General features: G+C 34.2%; 1 protein-coding gene across 1 annotated transcript in view; it reads left to right on the forward strand.

Moving 5' to 3' along the window:
- The window catches only part of LOC144453424 (calcium-independent protein kinase C-like), a 69,707-nt gene that overhangs the window by 35,796 nt on the left and 9,428 nt on the right, over positions 1–24,483 (forward strand). The window contains exons 3-10 of the mRNA XM_078144715.1: positions 6,976–7,129; positions 9,456–9,487; positions 13,633–13,715; positions 14,301–14,433; positions 15,253–15,386; positions 17,255–17,357; positions 21,681–21,877; positions 22,808–22,981. Coding sequence (XP_078000841.1) covers positions 6,976–7,129; positions 9,456–9,487; positions 13,633–13,715; positions 14,301–14,433; positions 15,253–15,386; positions 17,255–17,357; positions 21,681–21,877; positions 22,808–22,981 — 1,010 coding nt within the window. The remainder of the gene's footprint in view (positions 1–6,975; positions 7,130–9,455; positions 9,488–13,632; positions 13,716–14,300; positions 14,434–15,252; positions 15,387–17,254; positions 17,358–21,680; positions 21,878–22,807; positions 22,982–24,483) is intronic.

Raw genomic sequence — 24,483 nt, forward strand, 5'->3', positions numbered from 1 at the left:
CTGTATAATGACTAGATTTTACAATGAATTAATTTTAAAAGATACATGTACAATGTACCTCCTGTGAAGCAGCGCTAAAACATTGTTATTTGATGATATAGACATACTTTTATATGACCAAAGCCATATACTGATATTTCACGTTCTTTTCATACAGGAAGATGTGTAAATTTCTGATTGGGTGGCCATATCATAAAAATGTTATGTCTATATATATGTCACCAAGCATGCAAAAATAAAAATATCATATTTGTAATATTGTGTGTGACTCACATTTGATACATGTGTGTATGTACATACTTTAGCAATATATTCTTTTGTATATGAATATACTCCAGGCAGAATATTTATAGTTTGTTTTTATAACTTTTATCTTATGCCTGAGAATGACAATGACGGCAGCCATACTTAAATAATTATATGTTTCTCATGACCAGACCAGTCATATATTTCTTCAATCTGATCCTCTACGACAGGATTAGAAAAAAATTACATCACTGATTTTATGATTATAGTGATCCCCACAAGTGTATATCTGAATGAAAATTATTGCTAAATGCTGAAATTTGGGAACTTTCTATAAGTTCCATCAAAGAAATGGTTCAAACTTTCTATCTAACTTTACTTGTCATTTGTAAGCCTTCGAGACTCTTAAAGTCTGATTATGAAATGAAAGTTTCATGAGCATGTACTCATAAACTTACCCTTTTTTTTTTTTACTTTTAAAAGAAAATTTGAATAACCAACTAACCACCTGACCCATACCATTGATAACATGGCTGACTATGTTGTCAGTAAATCTGTGTCATGTCATTTTTACGTGTAACTTATTTCTTAAAACGTCAATATGTGTTTGTACTAGATATGGAGACAGGTATATAATGTACATTTCCATGTAGTCGTGTTACAGCAAATGTGAAAAGAGAAACAAAATCTACTGTGTGATAGTTATTTTATGTCAGTGTAAAAACCACCGTTCCTCAAGGTTAGAAATACATGTATAAGGCAATGCCCTACATGAATCGATTTAAAACCAATTCAAACCGAAACACTTAAATCACTTGAAACCAGTTTCTGGCCCCACAAGAAATTGAACCATTCATTTTTGCTTTTGCATCTGTTTTGAACCAGTTTGAACTGGTTCGAAAACACACACCTGAGGTGGTTTCGAACTGAGTCAACTAAATTGATTCAAACTGATTTTAGTACATGTAGGGGTTCCTAAACTGACTTTGATTTGATTTTGAATCGATTCAACACAGGGACAGTAGTAGATGAAAGAGCAAGTTGTAAACATATATATAGAATGACATATTGATGACAGATGGAGAATGAAACTATCTAATATCACAAAAAAATAAATAATTCAGCATTTTAATTCATTTTGCCCCATTTTAATATTTTGATTATTTCCCTAGGAAAAGCTTGCACACAGATTTTAATGGCAAAAAATTTCTCTTTCCAGTATGTTTTGGCCATGCAAATTAAATTCCTGGGTAGTACAAATGTACATGTTATGACTATGTACATTTGTACATGTAACTTCTTGCATCAAAACGAGTGCAAAGGAAGTACATTGGTAGCAGACCAGAAAACGTAGTTGAAATAGTTTCACCTTACTTTTGAAATTTTACCAGAAGCAACACAGAGAAGATAACCCTGTACAGAGTTACATCACAATACATGTACAGTACCGTGTTTAGCACCAATACCAACTGGCACTGAATTTTTGTCATCAGTTTCTTGTATCTGTTATAGAGGGATGACTTTCCTGCTGTTGCCATGGTTTCAGAAGATGGGCATACTCGGTCATTAGTTCTTAATTGATATTCATGTTACTGAAATTAATCTTGTTTGTACGGTAGTAGTAAGACATACATGTGATACATGTTTACAGTTTATGTCTCAATAAATGTCCTATATAATAATAATGCTTTATATCCCTACATGAAAGGCAAAATAATCATTGTATAAATGTGTTACAAAACAGCAGTGTTGCAGCCAGCCTTTTGAAAGAGTGGGACATAGTGTCCCGAGACTTTAATTCATAAATTTTGGGGGGACATTATAAGAATAGCGCCAATAGCGTTGTAGCACAACTGTACAGTTTTTAAAAATATTTACCCACTGGCTGCAACACTGAAACACTCAATCCAGGGGAATAAAAAAAAATGGAGAAATTGAAAATAGTGGAAAATTGAATGTATGTGGAAGATCTGTTGGAGGTATATGTATGTCTTGAGGTGTGTGTAATGGATCCAAAATCAAACTTTGAACTTTTGTGAACTCTTGAAGACAGTTGTTTTTATGTTCTTTCAGTTTCGTTTTTTGTTGAAGACAGTACATGTACTTGAGTCAAGTTGCATTTAAACCTTGCTTTCAAATCTACATGTACATGCAATATGATGTATACAATGAAGTGACAAAACCTTAAGTTGTCAGACACCTGTGACCATTCTCGAATAAATAATAGCAATTTTATAGTTTCAGATGATTTGAGTGAATGTTTCTATGTAGTGGAGTTTAGGTTTGAAAGAATGGACAAAATAATGGTATGTCGGTCAGAAAGTGTATGTTTTTTATTTTATATGGTGTTATTGTTAAGTAAATATTACATTTGAATTTCTTTAGAAATTAGCCTTACATGTACGTCTGACACCTTTAATCTCAGTGTTCAACACATCACTGAGGGAGAAAGAAAAAAAAAGAAACATGCCTTAGAATTCAATAACACTTTGGAAAAAAAAAATTAGACCCAAAATCAAACAAATCCTGTGAATAATCTGTGACCAGAATTACATGTAGTTTCATCAGTTAGATTTTTAGAAGTTCTAGATATACACCGTCACATGGTGTTTTAATGCAGTTGCCTTTGGACAGCAAATTTGTCTTTGCTATTAATGGCACTGGTATAATTACATGTACACATGTTATTCCCCAATATTTTTCTTCAGTCAGCTGGAAAATACTCGTGACCTAAAGTGTTTTGTTACTACCCATTTAGCAACTGGTCGTGACAAAGCCACCTTGGATCATTCATATTTTCCATGGCTGAACGAAGAAAAACATGAGGGAATAATATCTAATTATTTTCATACAGCGAGTAATTACAAATTGCTGTAATCAAAGAATACCATTTTTATCAGTGTATGGACAAATACGAGACAGTCCAAAAGTCTTCTTAGTTGTGAATATCTGTGAATATCATCATAGTGTAGTTCAATGTCAAGAGTAGGATGATACGTAATTACCATCATTGAATAGTCATAACTTTGTGAGTGGGAGGGAAAGGGGATGGAGAGGGGGTTATAACTTTGGAAAAAAAACACATCATCAGTTTAGTGTTAATAACATGTAACTTTGTAACCGTCATCTATCTTGTGTATTATTTCATTCGTTATAATAGACCTCCTCCATTCACCGTATCCGTTCAATGATCAAGTGACCCATTAACCTTTGCTGTATATCCACCAACACACCTATAGGGTATAGCTTTGTATTCTTGTCTACAGTTAACTGTTTGTTCATCCACCCACGTGCTGCACCAAACCCAAACATATCTTCATCCATCAATCCATTCACTCACCAATCCATTCACTCACCAACCCACACCACTGTTTTTGCTAAGGGCAGTACATGTGTAAGTAGGTAAAATCAACTGGGGTTTCCATGTCATGGGAAACGCTGCCAGGTTTACCCCTTTGCCCATTTCTGTTTCCGGGTTTCCCAGCCTTGGCAAAAACACTGCACACACAGCCATTGTCCTGCTTACCTATTTAATACTGGTATGAACAGTTCCACCTGATATTCAGCAATCCAACCATACATGTATATCCTTCCATCTGTCCATCCGTCCATCCATGAATCCAACTAGCCATCCATCTGTCCATCCATCCACCTTTCCATCCAGCCATCTATCCATCCATCCATCTAGCTATCCATCCATCCAACCATCCATCCATTCATCCAGCTAACCATCCATCTATCCATCCATCCATCTCTCCGTCCATCCATCCACCCATTCATCTAACCAACCATCCATCCATCTATCCATCTATCCATCCATCAACCCCATCCATCCAACCATCTATCCATCCATCAACCCATCCATCTATCCATCTGTCCATTCATCCATCTATCCATCCATCCATTCATTCATTCATTCACCCATCCATCCAACCAACCATCCATCCATCCATCCATCCAACCAACCAACCAACCCATCCACCTGTTTGTTCATCTTTCTGTTGCTAAATTTACATTTGATAGCTGATCTCGACAATTAGTATTTTGATAAATTATTTATCTCGTGGCAGTTGAGCATCTACCCACATACTTGTATCAACTAAATAATAAATTCATTATTTGTCAAACTAAATAGTAAATCTAAATAATTGATCAATTCCTGTTTATTCATTATTCATCCATTTGTCTATCAACCTCATTTCTTTATCAAGTCATTGCACACACTCATTTATTACTCACTTACTCACTAAACTCACAAATTGCCATTTGTTCATCCTCCTTTCCGTTGGTCTACATTTTTTTTTGGTACACGCTACAGTAATGAATATTTGAAATTGGCAACTCAGTATTCAGGAAGGTATGAGCCGTACATCAGGAACAAAAAGTGATATTGTGGCGGTCGTCTATTTTTTCCATAAATATGTTATCCATGCAACATAAATAAAAAGCGATGTGGCCATCCATTCTGTTCTTTAAGTGTGTGATCCATGTACCATAAGTTAAAAGTAATATGGCCACCATGAATGTGTGATCCATTTATAAGAAATAGAATTTGATATGGTCATCTAGTCTGTTCATGAATATGTGATCTACATGTATCTATTGTGAATTAAAATAATGGCCGTCTACATTATGTATAATATTGTATTCATGAATGTGTGATCCCTGTATCTTAGACAGTAATTATAGTTGTCTACATGGGAACGTAGCCATTCAGCAGAAATAAAAGTGATGTGGCCATCTATTCTATTCAGGAATATGTATGAGATAGACATGTCTGTTCACAAATGTGTGATCCATGTATCATAAATTAAAAGTGATATGGCCATCTATTGTACTGAATGTATACTATGACCTGTGTATTACAAATCAAGACATATGCAGTTCATGTATATCTATGGCCCATAACAAGGGCTGACAGCCATGTACAGTAGTACATATAGTAAGTACTCACATGTAGGTGTTGGTTGTAGCACAGGCCAGGAAAAGACACAGATTTCACTAGAAATGAGATCTGAAAGAAAATTCCTACTAAATATTTGTAATCAGGTCTGTCATCCTGACTGATCACCTCTCTCCCTTTGCGTCTTTATCAACAACTTTATTGTGGCTTTTGTTGACATGTCCGTATTAATTTGCTTGATGGCTTCGTTGCCAAATTTGGTGACTATTAAGTTGATTAAAATTGAATTGGGACAGTTGGGTAGTTATATACATGTAGATATGTACGTCTATATGTTGTATTCAGCAATAGTGTGTACTCACTACTGTAATAGTATAGACAAAAACCTAAGTGTCTGACTCCTCATTGACACTTACAGTGGTCATGACATCCATATTAAATAGATTGAAAAAAGTTACAGTATTCTTATTTGCATATTTACTCAAATGAAAATACTTACATAATTAATAACCTCAATTACTGTAATATGGTTTTAATGTCGATCCGTGCTTCCTACAAATGTACGACATTACAGTTGTCTTCTTACGTACATGTGTACGATATATTATACCATTGGATTGTTTCAAAATGATACATCTTGATACCAAATTTCAGGTCTTAAAGTGGCTATATGGATGAGAATTTGGTATTTATTTTGGATTTTTATTTGATACAATAGCTTCACTACATGTATGTTTTTCTACTTGAAAAAATAAAGCGAAAGAACATATACCAAGTCCATGTTCATAACTCAGTACATTGCAAAAAGATGGAAAAAGTGTAAAAAAAAAAAAAAAAAAGTTTGTTATTGTACGTACAATAACAAACATCTTACACATTGTTTAGTGTTTTGCTGTTTATTGAGATGTGAACATGGACTTGGTATATGTTATTTCACATTATTTTTTCAAGTAGAAAAACATAGTGAAGCTGTTTTATCAAATAAAAATCCAAAATAAATACCAAACTCTCATCCATATGGCCACTTTAATTGCAAGTGGTGGCTAAGTGTGGTCCTGTTTAAAGTGCAATACTGCAAGTACCTCGTAAATATGCATCAACTACAATGTACGCCCAAACATGTGTAAGGTCAGCTTGTGCGCTTTTAACATAAAGATACATATATATTTTGCGTATACATACTAGAAAGGAGAATTATCATTTCATCACTGTGTAAATAAACAAAACAATAACGTTATAAAGCAGGTAGATGCGAATATCAGTCCTGTAATACAAAATAATATAATTTGGATTTTTAGAAATGAAAGGATAATCAGAGATTACATTCAAACAAACTTTATTCAGTACACACCTACAGAGTACTTCAAACTGTTTTTTTATCACTATGAAAAATATACATATATGTTGTATTATTTCACTAGTCACTATTTTGTCCAGATGCTGGTTTTGTGTAGCCGGAACAATGGTGATGGCGCCCTCAGTGGTCAAAGTATCCCTGAGAGTCATTCAGTGTGAAGAGTTCATGTGATTGTTCATAATGATAACAGTCAATTTTGTCTCTTAGTCTTAGCACAATTTTCATTTTAACCCAAACGGATTTTCAATATGTCTGATAACCTGGAAAGGTTTAATATTTGAATTACAACAATGTAACTTGAGTATGCATTAACATGGAAAATGTAAAAAATATACATGTACAGTATACAAAGACACACGCACTCAGTGACACACACAGTGACACACACACACACACTGAAAATCCACTGTATGTGTATATTGCTTTCGATAAATTTACTCATATTAATTTATATTTTATTTTTGTACAGAGGCTGCCAAAAGAGAATTTAAGCCCAGAGACCGGCCAATGAAAGGACGTCGTGGGGCAGTTAGGAGACGTGTACATCAAGTTAACGGGCACAAGTTTATGGCCACGTTTCTACGGCAACCTACTTATTGTTCTCATTGCAGTGATTTCATATGGTAAGTCCAGCCATCATATTCCAAAACACAACCTTTTGTGTAGATTCAATAATTATGCTAATTACACCCGTGATTGTAATAGTAATTAGTATTATAACATGTGTACAGAAGGATTGCTTTGGTTGTAATGTTTCCTGAAGTCATCGTATAATTCACAAATTCTCTACATTGATTTGGAACTATTGGTTTAAAGCCTCTGAATGTTCAACTTCCACTTTTTACAGCAAAACATCAAAAAAATCTGTGTTTATAGCAAAGCTTCATGTTTAGGAACAAAAATGTTTAATCATAGGAATGGCAAATAACTCTGTGTGTGTGTGTGTGTGTGTGTGTGTGTGTGTGTGTGTGTGTGTGTGTGTGTGTGTGTGTGTGTGTGCATGCATGCGTGCATCTGCCTGATGTCTTCTGTCTGTCTGTCTGTCTGTCTGAAATAGATTCATCAGATACTCGGCTGGATATTCCTTTTTATGGGTGTCTTTTTAATTATAGATCATAGGAGTTTCTAGAACATATAGATAAACATTTTCAACAATAATGGCCCAGTATCTGCAAGCAGAATAAGTCAATTGCTTCGCTGATAATCACTACATGGAATTAAGTTATATATTTTAGTACAAGCAGCTGCGCTACAGTGTCATTGCCATCATATCATCATCGTGTTGTACATGTGTACATGCTGTGCATGTATTCGTGAGAGGGACTGTCACGCAATATGATTTAACTGATATGTTTTGTCTGTAAATTAATTATATATATGTCTGCTTCCAGAAGGAATAAGCTGCTAGCGCCTAGGATGACATGTCCTGCAGACATTTAAATCTAAAAATAGTTTTTCGAAAAAAACATGTATTTCTACAAATAGCCACATACACAAATTGATTGACAGTTGAAGACTGTTGTTATACCGTAAACGTGCGTGTTTGGCTTATTGTAGTTTCAATGCAGTGCGATACCAAAGGTACACATGTACATTGTACATGTACACATTTGTATGCACTGGAGTATCTATTGGTGAAAATAACATTAACATTGATTTTGTCAAGATCTGTTAAATTTGTAGAAAGTCTTATAACTAGCATGATTTAGTTCCTAATCAGAACCCCTACCTCCCATGTACAAGTACCATATTCTGAAGCAGATTTGAATATACCTTAGTCTGTGGAATTTTGAGGTTATGTATTGTGAGGAAAGTTAAGAAATTTACACATCAGACCCCCCCCCCCCATATTTACATGTATATGGAGAAATATTCCCAAAATTTGCTTATCTAGCTGATTTGTGATACTGCGATTTGGTTTCATGAACATGTGCTAACCGCGTATGCTACATGTACATTTAAATTGTGAAAAAAGATGAATACATGCAAATAAGGTGTAGAGAGAATACATGTTTGCTTGTACGTAGTATGTGTACTCATCATAATAGCCATTGAATTCCAGTCCTACCCATACATACAATTTGTACATACATGTCCACATACATGCATGAACTGATATTGGTGTATGCTTGATGTTTTAACAATGTTTAATACATGTACATGTTCTCGGCAATTACCAAATTATACAGATACAACGTTTTTCGTAAACTTCAACGAAACATATAAACTATATTTTCTTATCATCAAAGAAGAAATTTAGTCCTCCCATTCATGTTATGATTGTTTGCATGTTACAGAATCCTCTTTCTTCCACTTTGTATGACATTTCAATGGTGCTGGGAGGGAGAGGAGTATACTAGTACACGTACTGCCGCCGAGAGATATTTTATACTAAATAGATACATTTACACTTATAACAAAGGCTTAAAAAAATGTCCTACAATTTATAACATTTTGGATGCTTGTCAGATAAAATTGCAGAGAAACTTTCTATTTGGATGAATCCATAACATTCTTAACCATCAAAGTTATTATTTTTTGCTGTATAGATGTACTTGAAACTAATGTTAAAGAATGTACTATTCACTTGAACCAGAAATGGTGTCTGTTGTTGAAATACATGTACCCGGTACATATAGATATTTGCATGCCAAGATTATTAAATGAACCTCTTGTAATGATATCTCTGCTGATACACCAACTTCAGATATTGTGATGTGTCACTGACTTCCTTATTGCACCTAATGTATGTAATCAATACCGGTACATGTAACATTACATGCCCTTGTTGAGATTCTTTCCAAGAATCACAAATTCAATCTGAATTATCGAATAGATGTGTATTATGTATGTTGTACTGCACTACATTGTAGGGACTTCTTATGTAGTCAACAGTACATTGACTTGTGTCATACCACTCAATTTGTACCTGTGTGATTATTTTTCCAGGGGCCTGGGTAAACAAGGTTACCAGTGCCAAGGTAAGACAGTACTGTATAATTTGTTCTCAGTCAAACATCCCACACCACACTAACACAAAACATAGATCTGCAGCCTTCACTCCTCTTGACCTCCGTAATGCTCATAATCATATATGAAAATGATGTACACATTATTATGCGCACAAATATTGAAAATTGAAAAGTACTGTATTTTGAGTCCAAGATGGTCTCATTTACATCATATTAATAATAATAATATGACACATGATAAATCGACAATCAAATGTCCTTACATTTTTATCCCCCTCCCCATGGGTGCAGCCTGAGAGAGGTTCTTTCTGTCCTCTATTCTGTCTTACTACATACATACAATTATATCTCTGATGTCTCTCCAAGGCCAATTCTAGTCCTAATGGCAAAGAGGACATGATGGGGCTCATACAAGTATCACTTCACTTTTTTTTACACGTTCCTAGAAATGTACGTATGATATACCCAAGTGTCAATGTGACAAACAAGGTAATATATTTAATACCGCGCTGATACGTGTGTAAAAAATACGACCTGATTTCCAAGGCTGTTTTCACAAAGGTTGTCCCCAACAAAACTGTTATGTATCAAATTTCTCCCAATCTGTTGATACGAAGGTTTTCAAACCCCACACTATTGTAGCAAACAATTGAGAAGACATGAAATCTCCGACAGATGCTCATTCTAATCTCTTACTTTCTGAAAATGTCACACACTATACATGTATATAAAAATTATCAAAAATAGAAAACAACAAAACATAAATTTTAGTTTCTCCATAGTAAATGTAACATACTTGATTCATTTGATACATTTTATTTATTCTTATCCACCACTACATGTAAGTATGTGGGGGTAGTGTGTTCTTTTGTACAAAATGTATGTTTTCTCTAATCTCTAACATAATCTGATTTGATATTTTGACCGAAAAAACGTAATTTTAGATAATCTCTGAATTGAACAAATGAGATGTACATAACATTTAAAGATTCTTGAAATTACAACGTTGTTAAATGTGAAAAAAGGCAATGTATACCAGAGCACACGGCCAAAATATCAACGCAACTATAAAAACACCACCTTTCATCTTCGAACCACTTTCTAAGTTGTTCAGTTGCAATATATTCATGTTGTTACTTTAGCACATTTCATAAGTAATGGAACATTGACTTCTGTGGTTGCAGTGGACAGGATGGTTGTTCTAGTGGGTAGGGTGGTGGTTGTATTTGGGTGCTGGTTGTACTGGCCAGGACGGCGGTTGTAGTGGGCAGGGTGGTTGTTGTAGCTGGGTGCTGGTTGTACTGGCCAGGATGGTGGTTGTAGTGGACAGAATAGTGGATGTAGCTGGGTGGTGGTTGTAGAGGGCAGGATGGACAGGGTGGTTGTTATATTGGGCAGGATTGTTGTTGTACTGGCCAGGATGGTGGTTGTAGTGGGCAGGGTGTTTGTTTTATTGGGCAGGATTGTGGTGGTTGTAATGAGCAGAGTGGTGGTTGTACTTGACAGAATGGTGGATGTAGGGAAAGGCTGGTGTATGACTTTGTAGTGGCCATGATGGTGGTTACACTGGGCAGGATGGTCATATTGTAACTCTCTAGGTATATCCGTACTCGAGTACATGTACTATTGATCATATTCTCAATGAATCCACACACCCACACATTTGCCCTGGATTATCCATAAATCTATAGCTGTATGTAGTTTGACACTTCCTGTTTGCAAGGTATCATGTTCTTTCTTCAGTAAGGTGAATAATGCTATTTTCATCCATTAAAATAGAATTCTTGGAATTCCTTACTCTGAAAATGTCAACAGGTGCTTCCTTCCTTACGTATATAATCCATCCAACTTGAAATAACTCTCAATCATTAACAATTGATAAACTTGCCCAGTGTGTCATTCGTTACCCTAAATATAGATATATACCTGATCCTGATTATGCGTGGTGAACAGGACAAGAACTAGTCATTTCTTTGTTATTAGATTAGTTACATTCAATTAGTTTATTTCAGTAATACTCCTCTTCGACTCTTCCCCATTGTTTCAACTGTGCTCTCAATTTCATTTAGCAGACACTTTTTCAGTTAATGGGATACTTTTTACATAAAAGAAAGTGTCTGCATACCATTAATCCATCAAAGGAACTGTTTGCTAACACTTTTTACCCATGAATGAAACCCATCATTTCTACAGCACTCAGCTGCACCTCAGACAAAGCAATGGAGCTTTACCCAAAATTGTCCAACTATTTTCATTAAATGGCCTCTGACTTTACCTATAACTATCAGTAAATCAACAAAATCAACAGAACAGATATACAAATAAAAACTGGTACAAATTGTTGACTTTATGTGGCTAATTCACAAAGTCAAAGACTTGTTTCCAGTGGCGTTCATACAGAGATTTAAAGATAGTGGCGGAATTAGCAAAGGCATGCAACTACTTGAAATGAGAACACAGAAAAAGAAATTGAGGAAATATTAAGGCAAACAAACTCATAACGAATAAACTCGCTGTTTTTAATATCCCTGTATAGTGCACTGGACAGATGCGATTTGACCACTTTTTGAAGGCATTTTTTTGTGTTGTATGTTTATTGATACCGGTAGATTGTAGTGTTAACATAAAATGTGTTAGCAGCCTCACATCAACCTATTGAGTTGTGCTTTATTGAGACCATCTAGTTTTGTTTCTTCACAATGTGTACATAATTGTATAACACACACACACTCGACTCACATACATGATGTACATGTACCCACTTAACACTATTAATCTAACACATATCCATGAATCATTATCACTGTGACATTTGTTACCAAATGGTGTTTGTGTTTACCTAAATATTGGTATTTGCATATGACAATAGCACTAGAATTAATACATTGACATGGTGAATATATTATTAGAAAAAACACACAACTGCTGGTATTTTATTCTTGGAATTATTCAAATTTGTTACACGCATTTCCGTTGAAATGAATCATTCGATACAGCACAAGGTACATTGCATCATATTTGTTGAAACGAAGGACATTTCACTGGAAAATTTTGGCAAAGTGACAGTTTGACAAAAGGCAACAAATCACCTTGGTAGAAAGTAGGCTTTTTTTTGGTTATTTTATTCATATAATTTATGTTATTGTTAGATTTTGAAAATATTTGTTGACAGTCTTTGGTCTATTCTGCATATTATCACTGAATCAGGAATGTTTCGTAAACAGATTGTCTAATGTTGAGTGTTTTATAACATATGTTTTTCAACAACAGCCGAAATTCTTGGTTCTGAGTATAGTATCAGTTTTATTAGTAATTTTTCATAAGGTTTGGAACTGGAAGGGAAGAGGGATCAGTAAAAGTTGCTTAGATTACCTAACTATATACCGTAAGTTTGGTGACGAAATCTTGGTAAAATACATGTCCCTCTCTCTGGAGCTCAGGTAGATTTTTTTTTTACAAATTTATGATATGTTGTTGTCTGTGAACAATAGCAATAAATACATGTACTGATATCTTGCCAAAGACTACAATACATTGAGTTCATTATTCATATAGACTCATATCAAATAGGCTGACAATATATATCACTTTGTAGTCTTATTGTATGGGTCTGTATAATGATAGAAAAGTACATCATGGCTTTTCACATAACATGGTGGTTTTTTTTACTGTCTAGCAGTACATTTGTATCACATGCAATTTTGAATTGTGCTACAAAAGTGCATTTTACAAATTACATTACAAATGTATGTGTCACTCATAGATGTACATGTATGCATTTCAACCATTCCATATGAAATAGCACATATACAATGTACCATAGCGTGACACCCACAAAGACTCAATGTGTTTTGTCTGTAAAATATCAAATTGTGGAATAACAAAGTCATGATTATCACATACCTAGTATTATAGTATACAGTTAGTAAACTCTGTCATTTTTGTGTTAACAGCATTGAAATAGGTGTGGTGTAGTCAACACATACCAGGTTGATGAATAGTTTGGGTGATATAGTGTTGTCAACAAACATATCTACAGAAAATGGGATTATGTATGGAAATTGTAGTATTTTTGAGTTTAACTCAATTTGCTATTAATATTCAGTTACTATAAACAATTAACTAAGTCTTATTTGATCTTTATATCTTGCCAGTTTGTACCTGTGTTGTTCATAAGCGCTGCCATGAACAGGTTGTCACAAGGTGTCCGGGCTTGAAAGAAACCATAAGAGAAGAGGTAGGAGACACTACTTATACGTCGCTCATTGTAAAGAAAGGGAAACTTTCTGTATTGTTTTTGGAAAAGGTTGCAACTCAGACAATACATTACTGTTATGAAATGTAGAAATGTAGAAATGAACAAAATGTAATGTAAAGATCACCCCCTTCTCTCTCTCTCTCTCTCTCTCTCTCTCTCTCTCTCTCTCTCTCTCTCTCTCTCTCTCTCTCTCTCTCTCTCTCTCTCTCTCTCTCTCTCTCTCTCTCTCTCTCTCTCTCTTCTCTCTCTCTCTCTCTCTCTCTCTCTCTCTCTCTCTCTCTCTCTCTCTCTCTCTCTCTCTCTCTCTCTCTCTCTCTCTCTCTCGATCTCTCTCGATCTCTCTCGATCTCTCTCGATCTCTCTCTCTCTCTCGATCTCGATCTCGATCTCGATCGATCTCTCTCGATCTCTCGATCAACTTTGTCAATCTCGGCCAAACAGCACAGCAACTGACTTTAATCATTTAAATGAAATAAGGTATTAAATATGCATATGTTTATTTAATCATTGCATTTGATGTACCTTTCTTAAACTGTTTCGATATTTTGCTTTTCTTTCTTACAGCAACTTGGAGCACAACGATTTAATATCAATATCCCTCATAGGTTTTACGTTCACAATTACATGCGACCAACTTTCTGTGATCACTGTGGTTCGCTACTATATGGCATTGTTAGGCAAGGACTGCAGTGTTCAGGTGAGTTGTGGTTCGTTACTTTATGGCATTGTTAGGCAAGGACTCCAGTATACAGGTGAGTTGTGGTTCGTTACTATACGGCATTGTTAGGCAAGGACTGCAGTGTTCGGGCGTGTTGACAAGAGTACATGTACATGTATGTCCAGTGTAAAGCATTACTGACTACAATCAGTTGAACATGGTTTCCATGACAATTTTAGCCATACAGAATTGATGTTAAATTTAACCCATGGTAACTTTGCTGTCCTGTTACATTTAGGATTTACTTTTGGAATTAAATAGAGAAAAGAAAGTTCAAGTTGTCACCAAGTTCACAAGCACCATGAATCCATTAATATAGTCAAGATATATGTGTACGCAGATTCAACCAAATCAACCAATCATATGACTGGAATAGTTAAGCCGAGAGGAAACTCAGATCAGGTGTGATTTCTGGAAGTAAAGAATAATTACCACCTTCTTAGAGGGATTTCCAGTGATTTCATAGGATTATAATGTGTATGGGGGGGGGGGGGGGGGGGGGGGGAGGAGAAGCTGGATTGTTTCAGTGAACATTTAGGATTCATTTTCAAAACATTTGAGAGAACAAGTTGAAATGTTCTTTTTTAATTTGTCTTATTCTTCTTTCAAGTCCAAATAAAAGTCCAGAAATGTAAAACCACCAATAGAATTAAAAAGTCTTATGAAAAATAACTCCTGGAAAATGACTGTTTTGAATCTAAGTTCTTCCAGCCTTTGACATTTCACCTTTGACCCTGTACCTTCACCAAAACAGCTATAAATCAAATGAAAAGTAATCGTTTTATTTGTCTTGTCTAGCTTGCAAAATGAATGTGCATAAACGGTGTCAGAAGAACGTAGCGAACAACTGCGGCATTAACCCTAAAGAGATGGCTACAATCCTTGCTGAGATGGGCGTCAGTGGGGACAAGCTGTCCCAAAGGAAAAAGAAGGTAAAGAGTACCCTCATCACACTGTCACTCAGTAATATTAACATTTCATTTAATGATATTCTCTAACCTTTCAAAGTATTCTGTGTCATCTCTCTCATAATAATCTTACGTAAATGGTAAAGTATTGTAACATTCTTGTAGGCTGGGGAAGGAGTGGGAGAAGGACTCACGATGGCCCTAAAGCTCATATGATCTGATATCATTTCTAAGAAAATAGGATTGTTTCAAAAAGTGAAAGTGGGAAGACCTTGTGTGCTATTTCAAGATTCTAAGAAAAATATACAAAAAAAAATTACAATGTAGAAAAGAAATGTGAAAGTGAAATGCTGCATTCAGATTCTAATATGTGTAGATATAGAGAGTAAAATGTGACCAATCACTATTTGCAGACACTTTTACGTCAAATGCTATTGTTTGCATCCCTCAAGGTTAGGACAAGTAAATGTAAATACTAGTAGTTAGGTTCTTTGAATGTGATAGAGCAGTGGGAAACATGAAAATATCGTGAGATAGTTAGAAAGAAAACCAAAACAGAGAGAGATTCATTAGTGGTAGTGGAAGGTAGTGATACATGTAGTAGCATGTGTTACATATTAGAAGAGAATACCAGGGTATAAAATAACACCCTTTTTTTGGTAACTAGTGAGTCTGATAGAGTGATTCCTTCATTTAACTTCACACTTTGATGCACAGAATCACTATGTATTACATAACTGTCAGAGGTTTCTAAATTAAAATCACTTGCTCTATGTTGACACTATATTGTCTACTGTATACACAACTACAAATCCTAAAAATTTTGGTTGTGGTTGTGCATGAGTGTTCTCCTTTTCAGTCAAACAGCAAAAACTGTGTAGTTTAATGCTTAGAATTAATCCACAAACTTGAGGCATTGTCTTAAATATTGTAATCATCACATTGCAGGAACTGTTAGAAATTCAATCTATTGTCATGAGAGAAAAAAAAAAGGCTATTTTCCAAACATCAGATTTGTTCAAAATTCATGCAAAGTTTAACAGTCACTGAAGAAAAATCTACAAGAAAAACAAGCACTCACAAAACACATGGACAATGCATTCCTTTGCCAGTGTTTAGTCTTTTTGAAATGTGCTCTTTTATTATAGAAGTACGATACATTTGTATATACCATGTACCTTTTCTCTATCTTTTTCATCAATATTTTGGACACTACTTATTTTACAACAAACAATACTTCTTTGCATTCAGAACATCCCCAATACATACAATGCACCACTGTCAATTTTTCTCAGTCTTCAAATATTGCATTATACAAACAATGCATTATGCTGCAGATGCGTGCTTTGAATTCCAAGCTATTCTGAATCATGTCAATCGGAAAAAAAATGGAATTTTAGTCCAAAAAAAAAAAAAAAAAAGATTTATAAATTGAAAGCAAATGTCAAGAAATTCACAACTGTACAAAAAAACATGAACAATTTTTGGAAAAATAAGCAAAACTACAAGCAGCAGTTGCAGCATTAAAATAAGACCGAGGATGCGAGCGATACTTCACACTTTATTTGGCCTTTGATATTCCAGGCCCTTATCAGTGGATCATCAAAGTCTCCTTTAGCAGAGACTCAATCTGCTCCAACGGCTGCAGGTAGGCAGGCTTACAAATGGGACTGGCCATCTGCATGCCTCTGATTCATCTATCTAACTGCCCCCCTCCCCCCTCCCCTCCCCCTTCTCATTATCAGTAATGATTACATTCACAGCTGCTAGCAGTGATGTGCATGGAAAATAATTGTTATGTCTTTCCATTTTTCCTTTCTGTTTATTTTTATTTTGGTTTTCGTTCTGTCATGGTTTTGGTTATTTATTTCCTCATTGGTTATCATATGCAGGTCTCAATAACTCACAGTGAGTCCCCTTTCAAAGCCCCCAACAGTCAAACCACCTCCCAGGCCCCTGAAAAGTCAGAAAGCAATTCAACCACAACATTAACAGGTATGGGCACTACTACACTCACTGTCACCTTTCTATCTCTACTACTGATTCTATTCTACTCCTAAAGTTAAACTTTTTTCCTCTTTGTAGATACTCTCTGATAATTTCTATCCCTTTGCTAGTAAAACTGACTTTTCACCCTTGGCCTTTGCACCTTGACCTTTGACCTTTCATAGAATCCATTTTAATGTTCATATTCATTGTTGTAACACATATATTTTGTTTTTGGATATATTCATAGAGTGGTGATGATTTTGTGGGCATGTATTAACCATGAATGCATGGCACCCCTAGCCTAATTGCCACAGTTTTTATTTCGCCACTCACAAAAATTTTTCATAGTTGCTTTACAAATTTAATATTGACATAATGTATAATATTTTGGTATAGAAACAAAGTCTTTTTTGATGTAATGTTTTTTGCTTCAAAGTAATAATTCCTTGTATACATCGGGCTTTGCTGGGTTAGTAGAGATTTCAAGACCGACTAACTTCATACAGGGAGAATTTTGTGGAAAATTTTCAAATTTTGCTTCAACGATGCAAAATGTCATCACATTTATTTTGTATATTTTTAGTGAACTCTAAATACAAAATTTAAGATTAGAATTTTGCAGGAAGAAAAAAAGAAAAAAACTTTTTTACAAAACAAAATGTGAATTGCAATCTTTTGTCAAAGTAGTTGTTGAGAGATAAATTCAAAGTATTTTCTGACATACTGTCTAGTGAAAACATAACTGTTCACATGTTTATTTTTTTTTTAAATGGTGAGTTGTTATGATGTGAAGTAGCTGCCATTGAATTTACAAATGTCACAAAAAAGTTATTAGAAAATAGTCACCAAACATTATAATGGTTGAAGTCTGTTAAGGCCTTTAAAAAAACTGTTTGGTTCTGGTTACCCGTCCCAACCTAGTTTTTCACTGCCAACACTAAATATTTTTTTTATGTATTCAAGAAGAAATAAACAAAATCACAAAAATTGTGAAGTCTCACGAGAAAAGGTGGATGTGGAAACTGACATCAATTTAAAAGGGCAACATAAAACTGTTCTTGCAATCTGTAATGGCTGTACATCTGATGAGAAGAAACCAATAACACAGAGACCATATGGAAAACAATGGAGAACATAACTACCTGAACTAGATACTCGCATATGAAAAAAAAAAAGAACCTACCCACTTATTCTAAAATTGAGCGTTATTGGAACCAGACACATTTTTTTTAGGCCTAAATATTAGTCAAAGGGTACTTAAAGTTTGTATTTGATATATTTCAGTTGAAAGTATGAATTTATGATAAAAGATATATTAAAAAGAATAGTCGACTTGATTCAGAAATCTTGTAAGATAAAAGTTGAAATACTAAAATCCAGTCATCTCTCTGTATGTAAAGTTGGTCCTAAATCCATACAAAGCCTGAAGGAAAGCAGGGGAAACAATTTTTTGCATATTGTCACAGTAGCCGCTAGCGTATTAAATTTTAAAATCTCAAATATGTTTTAATATAACTGTGTCAGAACTCAGATGTGTACAGTTTGTTCACTACATACATACATGTAGCTCAGTTTTGGGCAGAGTAACAACTAGAGCTATTCAGGCACAACTGATGTCTAATTTTGCAATTCCATTCTGACTTCTAATAGATTTGCGTTTCACTCACATACACAAGCCATGTCATGCAAGTGTTGCAAGAAAGTCTTTGTGTTAATTTGACGTTAGAGGCAGCTTTATGAATGACTGTACATGTAAGTGATGAGAAGGCTGTCAATGTTGTATGCAACTTGGAGGAATGATCAGGTCACATGATCCAGGTCAAGTCATGTGATTTAAAAGTCTAGTCATGTGATCTAGTCAGGTTACACAATCTGATCAGGTCTCAGGATCTGTTATATATGGATGAAACTGGAGAAAGTAACGATAAATTGTATTGTTAGACTTGATATGTTTATCTGAATTTCCATAAAATCATAGTGCTATCATGCCATTTTGTTTGTAGCGTACAATTGCATCCTCATTTGCATATCATTTGCATGCAGGTATGCAATAATGTTTTCGGTATTGCACCACAGTGAAAATACCACAAGTAGTAATCTCCGACATACAGTTGTACATATTTAATAATAAATCAAGCTGAATGAATGAATACTGTACTTCACCATGTCCAGGATATTGTTGGAGTCTGTCTGTCTGTCTGTCTGTCGGTTGCATAATTAGACATATTCAGAGGGCCAAAAATTAAGTCTGATATAAGTATTGTTTGTACAGTGTACCTTGTGTTTGTCTGAATGTCTATTGTGAGTACTGCTGATATGAGAAATGGTATGATGTAATGTTCATGATATATGATATGTGATATGATATGATATGATATATGATATTATATGAAAATGATGTGATATGATGATATGTGATACAGTATGGTTTATTGTATGATATTTAATATACAACATAATATATAATGTGATATTGTAATTTATATCATGATGTGATGTATGATTTGATATATAGTATGATATATACATATACAATACAATATGATGTGTGATATGATATGAGATATGACATATGATGTATATGATATGACATGATGTATGATATATATATATATATATATATATATATATATATATATATATATATATATATATATATATATATATATATATATATATATATATATATATATATATATATATATATATATATTTATATTTATGATATGATTTGTCTAACATGATGTCATGTGATATAATTTGATAGTTATCCCAATAAAGTGCCAATAATGGCCATGTTAACCCTGTCTTGAACCTGGACTTGTGGATGTGAAGTAACATTGATAGATTTGAGATGAGACTAACTAACACACAGATTTTCATTGCAACGGCTTGTGGATGTGATTCTTAATATAATTATCAACAAGTCTATTTTTCAACCATATCCAAAAAAAAAATCCAGCAATGACAAAGTTCTCTTGTCATTGACCTTTGACCTATGTGGCAATAGCAGAACATACTAGGTGAACTTAAAAAAGGAGAAAGAAAAAACAGAAATATGCAAAAACAACTATGAATGTTTTTTGCTTCGAGATTCAAAAAAAAAATGTATGTAGTGAACCAAGTGCATTGAAATTTTCAATACAAAACTTTTGATAGATATTAAATATAACTTAAACTTATATATGTATTTGTATATTTTTTGATCTAAATGTCAACAATCTCTTCATTTTTTAAAATGTTAGATGGGTAGTTTTATTTTAACTGAATTATTTATTTCGTTAATTGTTAAATGAAATATATACAAGCACATTATGTAAAAAGCAAAATCTGTGTGCTGTTTGATGCAAAATGTCAGTCTGAAAATAACCATAATTCCAGTAGCAAAGTTAAGAAGTTGAATAATATCCAATATTAAAGTTGATGGCTAGCCTTTATACCAACTGATAGAGAGAAAAAAACTCAGAAAATAAATAAATCTCTGCATTATTTTTTTAATTAGTATTTCTTGAGCTGACAAGAGATTCCAGTGATTTGCACACATCCCAAGATTACATAATCATAATGAAATTCTCTTTTCGAAAACTTCTATATCATTAGGATTTTTTTCCAACGAAACAAATTTTCATATTTGTAATTTTACAAAATTCATACTGAGATTTTTGGATGGAAACAATTGTCTAATTTGTTCTGGGAAAAAATTACACCATATTTTCACAAAAATGGAATTGTATGTGCTCATTGTCCAAGTGACAAAAGACATGTAGACTGTTATTCATTTATCTTTCAAGCTTATGGTCATCGTTCATTTTTGTACAAAAAAAAACAGTAGCAATAAATCTGTCATGGCAATCTGGCCATGATTTCTGCCTGCTTGTTTAAACTGGGTATACACTATTTCTATGGCAGTCATAATATGTAGGAAGAGGAGACAACTTTTTTTGCGTCACTAATCATGACTCGATTTCCACCGTTACAGTCTTCTTTTTTTATTCTCATAAATACTCGTAACTCCCATTTCACTGCAATCACTGGGATGATGTCATATTCATAAAATATTTCACAACAAATTCTTTCCCCATTTTGTCCAGACTATTCATGCTGTCATCAATAAGCAAAGAAAAAAGAAAAAGCGTTTTACGAGAATCATACCAACACGCATGCACACAGATAGAAAAAAAAAAACGTTTCCAGTCAGGTATCGATAATTTAGTTTTTTACGGCACCCCCATCACACAAGATTATTTGACTCATTTTTAAGGGGAAAAAATGTAAATATAATACTAATCACTCTGTTGTACAAATAATGTAGCAATAAAAACTTTTCAGGTAGGATGGATGACAGGGGTGGTTATAGGGACGATGATTTGACAAAAGAACTTGCCAAGACATCACTATCAGATGATCTGAGTAGAGGTACCAGACCTAAATCAACTGATGGAACGCTTCTGAAAGGTCCAGAAAGACCTGTTGTTCTACAAGATTTCAATTTTATCAAAGTACTAGGAAAAGGCAGCTTTGGCAAGGTAATGTAAAAAAAAGAAAAAATGGATCTCAGATCTCAGTCTCAGATCTACGGGAGCGTTCTCCATAATCACGTCACAAAGTGACATGATCATAAACAGCGCCCTCTATCATGAGTGAACAAGACTGACTGTTTGCAGTCGAAAGCTCTCGGCTTGTCAAAAGTGTGTTGTGTATGTATTAGTTAAATTTTAGTACTCATAAACAGTCTTAGACTTTCACAGTCACAAGCTCGAAATCAGTGTAGTGCTCATCCATGAAATCCGAGATGCCGTATATGCCAATGAAAGCTAAATTGTATGTACTGCATAGATCTTGAAACTGTACTGTAGTCTGTAGAGTATTCATACTACATTGATGGTTGTTCGATATACATGCAGTATTTGTATAACATCCATATAGAACCATATTGAGTACATGTTCTAAAATTTTAACCAATACACAACAAAATTTGATAAGTTGAGCGCTTTCGACTGCAAACTGTTAGTCTTGTTCACTCTTTGATAGATGCATTGTATATAAACATGCATAAATGTATATTTGTTTCAACTTTTACAGGTATACTCAAGAAATTTTCATTCTCTTCAAATTTCGAATTGCATAAAACCATTCCTAAAATTTTGAAAAGTGTATCTGCATCTTGATGCTGCTTCTACAAAGATTTGTATTTGAATACCAATAATTAGAGTGACATACTTTTTTTCTGAAAACTGATATGACAATTAAAATTTTGAAAGCCACTTACACATCAGCAGCAACTCGACCAAAAATCACAATTTAGTGAGGCAAGATTTCATGAAGTATTAAAGAATGCAAAACAAACATTTTCAGTTATTATCAACATTTAAAGGCCCATGATGCAGTCTTAGGTTCTGAATAATTGGACAATAAAGTGATGTCTTATACAACTAAAATGTTTGTATTATTATCAGGTTATGTTAGGTGAACTCAAAGGTACAGATGAAGTGTATGCTGTCAAGGTTCTGAAAAAAGATGTCATCATACAAGATGATGATGTCGAGTGTACCATGACGGAAAAGAGAGTTTTGGTACTAGCTAGTAAACATCCCTTCTTGACTGCATTACATTCCTGCTTCCAGACAAAGGTAAGAGAAGAATCCATGAAGAAACTCAGTATTATTGTATTGTATTGTATTGTGTTTTGTTATAACGTTTTGTCACTGACTACCCCACCTTGCCATGTAATATATGCGATATGTGTAAGTGTACATTTTAAAGTAGAGTGCACCCTGGAATTGAACTCTTTAAATGTTTGCTGTTACTGTACTCAAGAAAGCACCAACCCATTCTCCGTTAAATCAAGAAAAAAAAATCAGGTGTCATCATACAAGTTTTTGAAATAGGGGTCAAACTGAGGTCAAATGTTAGCAAATTTAGAATCCAATATGGCCGCCAAATACTGTGTTAACTCATACTCTGTAGGAATATAAAAGATGAGTTTCCTTGAACACAAAATGGTGAACCCCAAACAAGCTTTTTTTTATGATAAAGTTTGGAGATAATTGAAGATCTTTGATTTTCAGGGAAATTTGTCTACCTAGCTTTACAATAAATTTATCTTGTGTGAAAGCTGATCCTGAATTAGTAATATGTAATTTGGTTGCTGCCCTCAAACTTCATGTGAAATTCTTGGAATTCAAATTTCATTCTGAAATCTAAATTAAGAATTCCTACTGTGACTCCAAATGTGCATCAAATCTTGGTAACCATTTTTGCTATCATTTTGATGGGGGTTTTTTCTGGCTGTTGGGTTACCAGTTCTTTTTCTCTGTTCAGATTTTCCATGCATAAACATGTTTATAAAGTTTTGGCAAATGTTTGTGTGCAAATGGCTGTTGTGTGAACTATGAGCAGCTTCAATTTTCTCACAAAATTTCAAATGATTTCTGATAGTTCCAGACACTTCCACAGGATATGAATAATACATAACTTGAAGTGAAGCCAATAGCATTGAGTTTTTTTAGATTTTTAGATTGACAATCATTGTATTTGTTAACAAGTAGACAAACATGATGGTACAGGATATATAGATATACCGGTAGTTGATAAATTTGGAATGTAGTATTTCACTTATAAATAGTGTACACAAATAGCACAAGATCCAAATATATTTTCCATGACAACAGAGTTTAACAAGAGACTGTCCCCAAACTACCTGTAAATGTAGCAGCCAGCCAAAAGTAGTGTGTATTCACCAACGCTTATGATCAAATGTTGCCTGATTTGGAAAGACACGGGGCAAAAAATGTATTTTTTGAAAGAGAAAAATATGTTTGTTTTACAAAGAGACAGATGGTGTGTGGGCTGTATATGAGTCAGTGACCAGTTTTAGTTACTATAGATATTTATAACTTTGTAAAGAAAAATTATCTTGTATTCGTAATATAGTACCTGAGTTTTATTTTAAGAAACAAACATTGATCCAAAGAGTATGACTATTACTCATTTTAGACCTGTTGCCTGCCTGCCTGATTGCTAAAACTGAGGTGGAGGAGAAAATAACACCAATAATCAAATTTATTAGAAAATAATGACAGACAGACACACACACACACACACACACACACACACACACACACACACACAC

Source organism: Glandiceps talaboti, chromosome 2 (assembly GCF_964340395.1).
Source record: "Glandiceps talaboti chromosome 2, keGlaTala1.1, whole genome shotgun sequence".
Lineage (NCBI taxonomy): Eukaryota > Metazoa > Hemichordata > Enteropneusta > Spengelidae > Glandiceps > Glandiceps talaboti.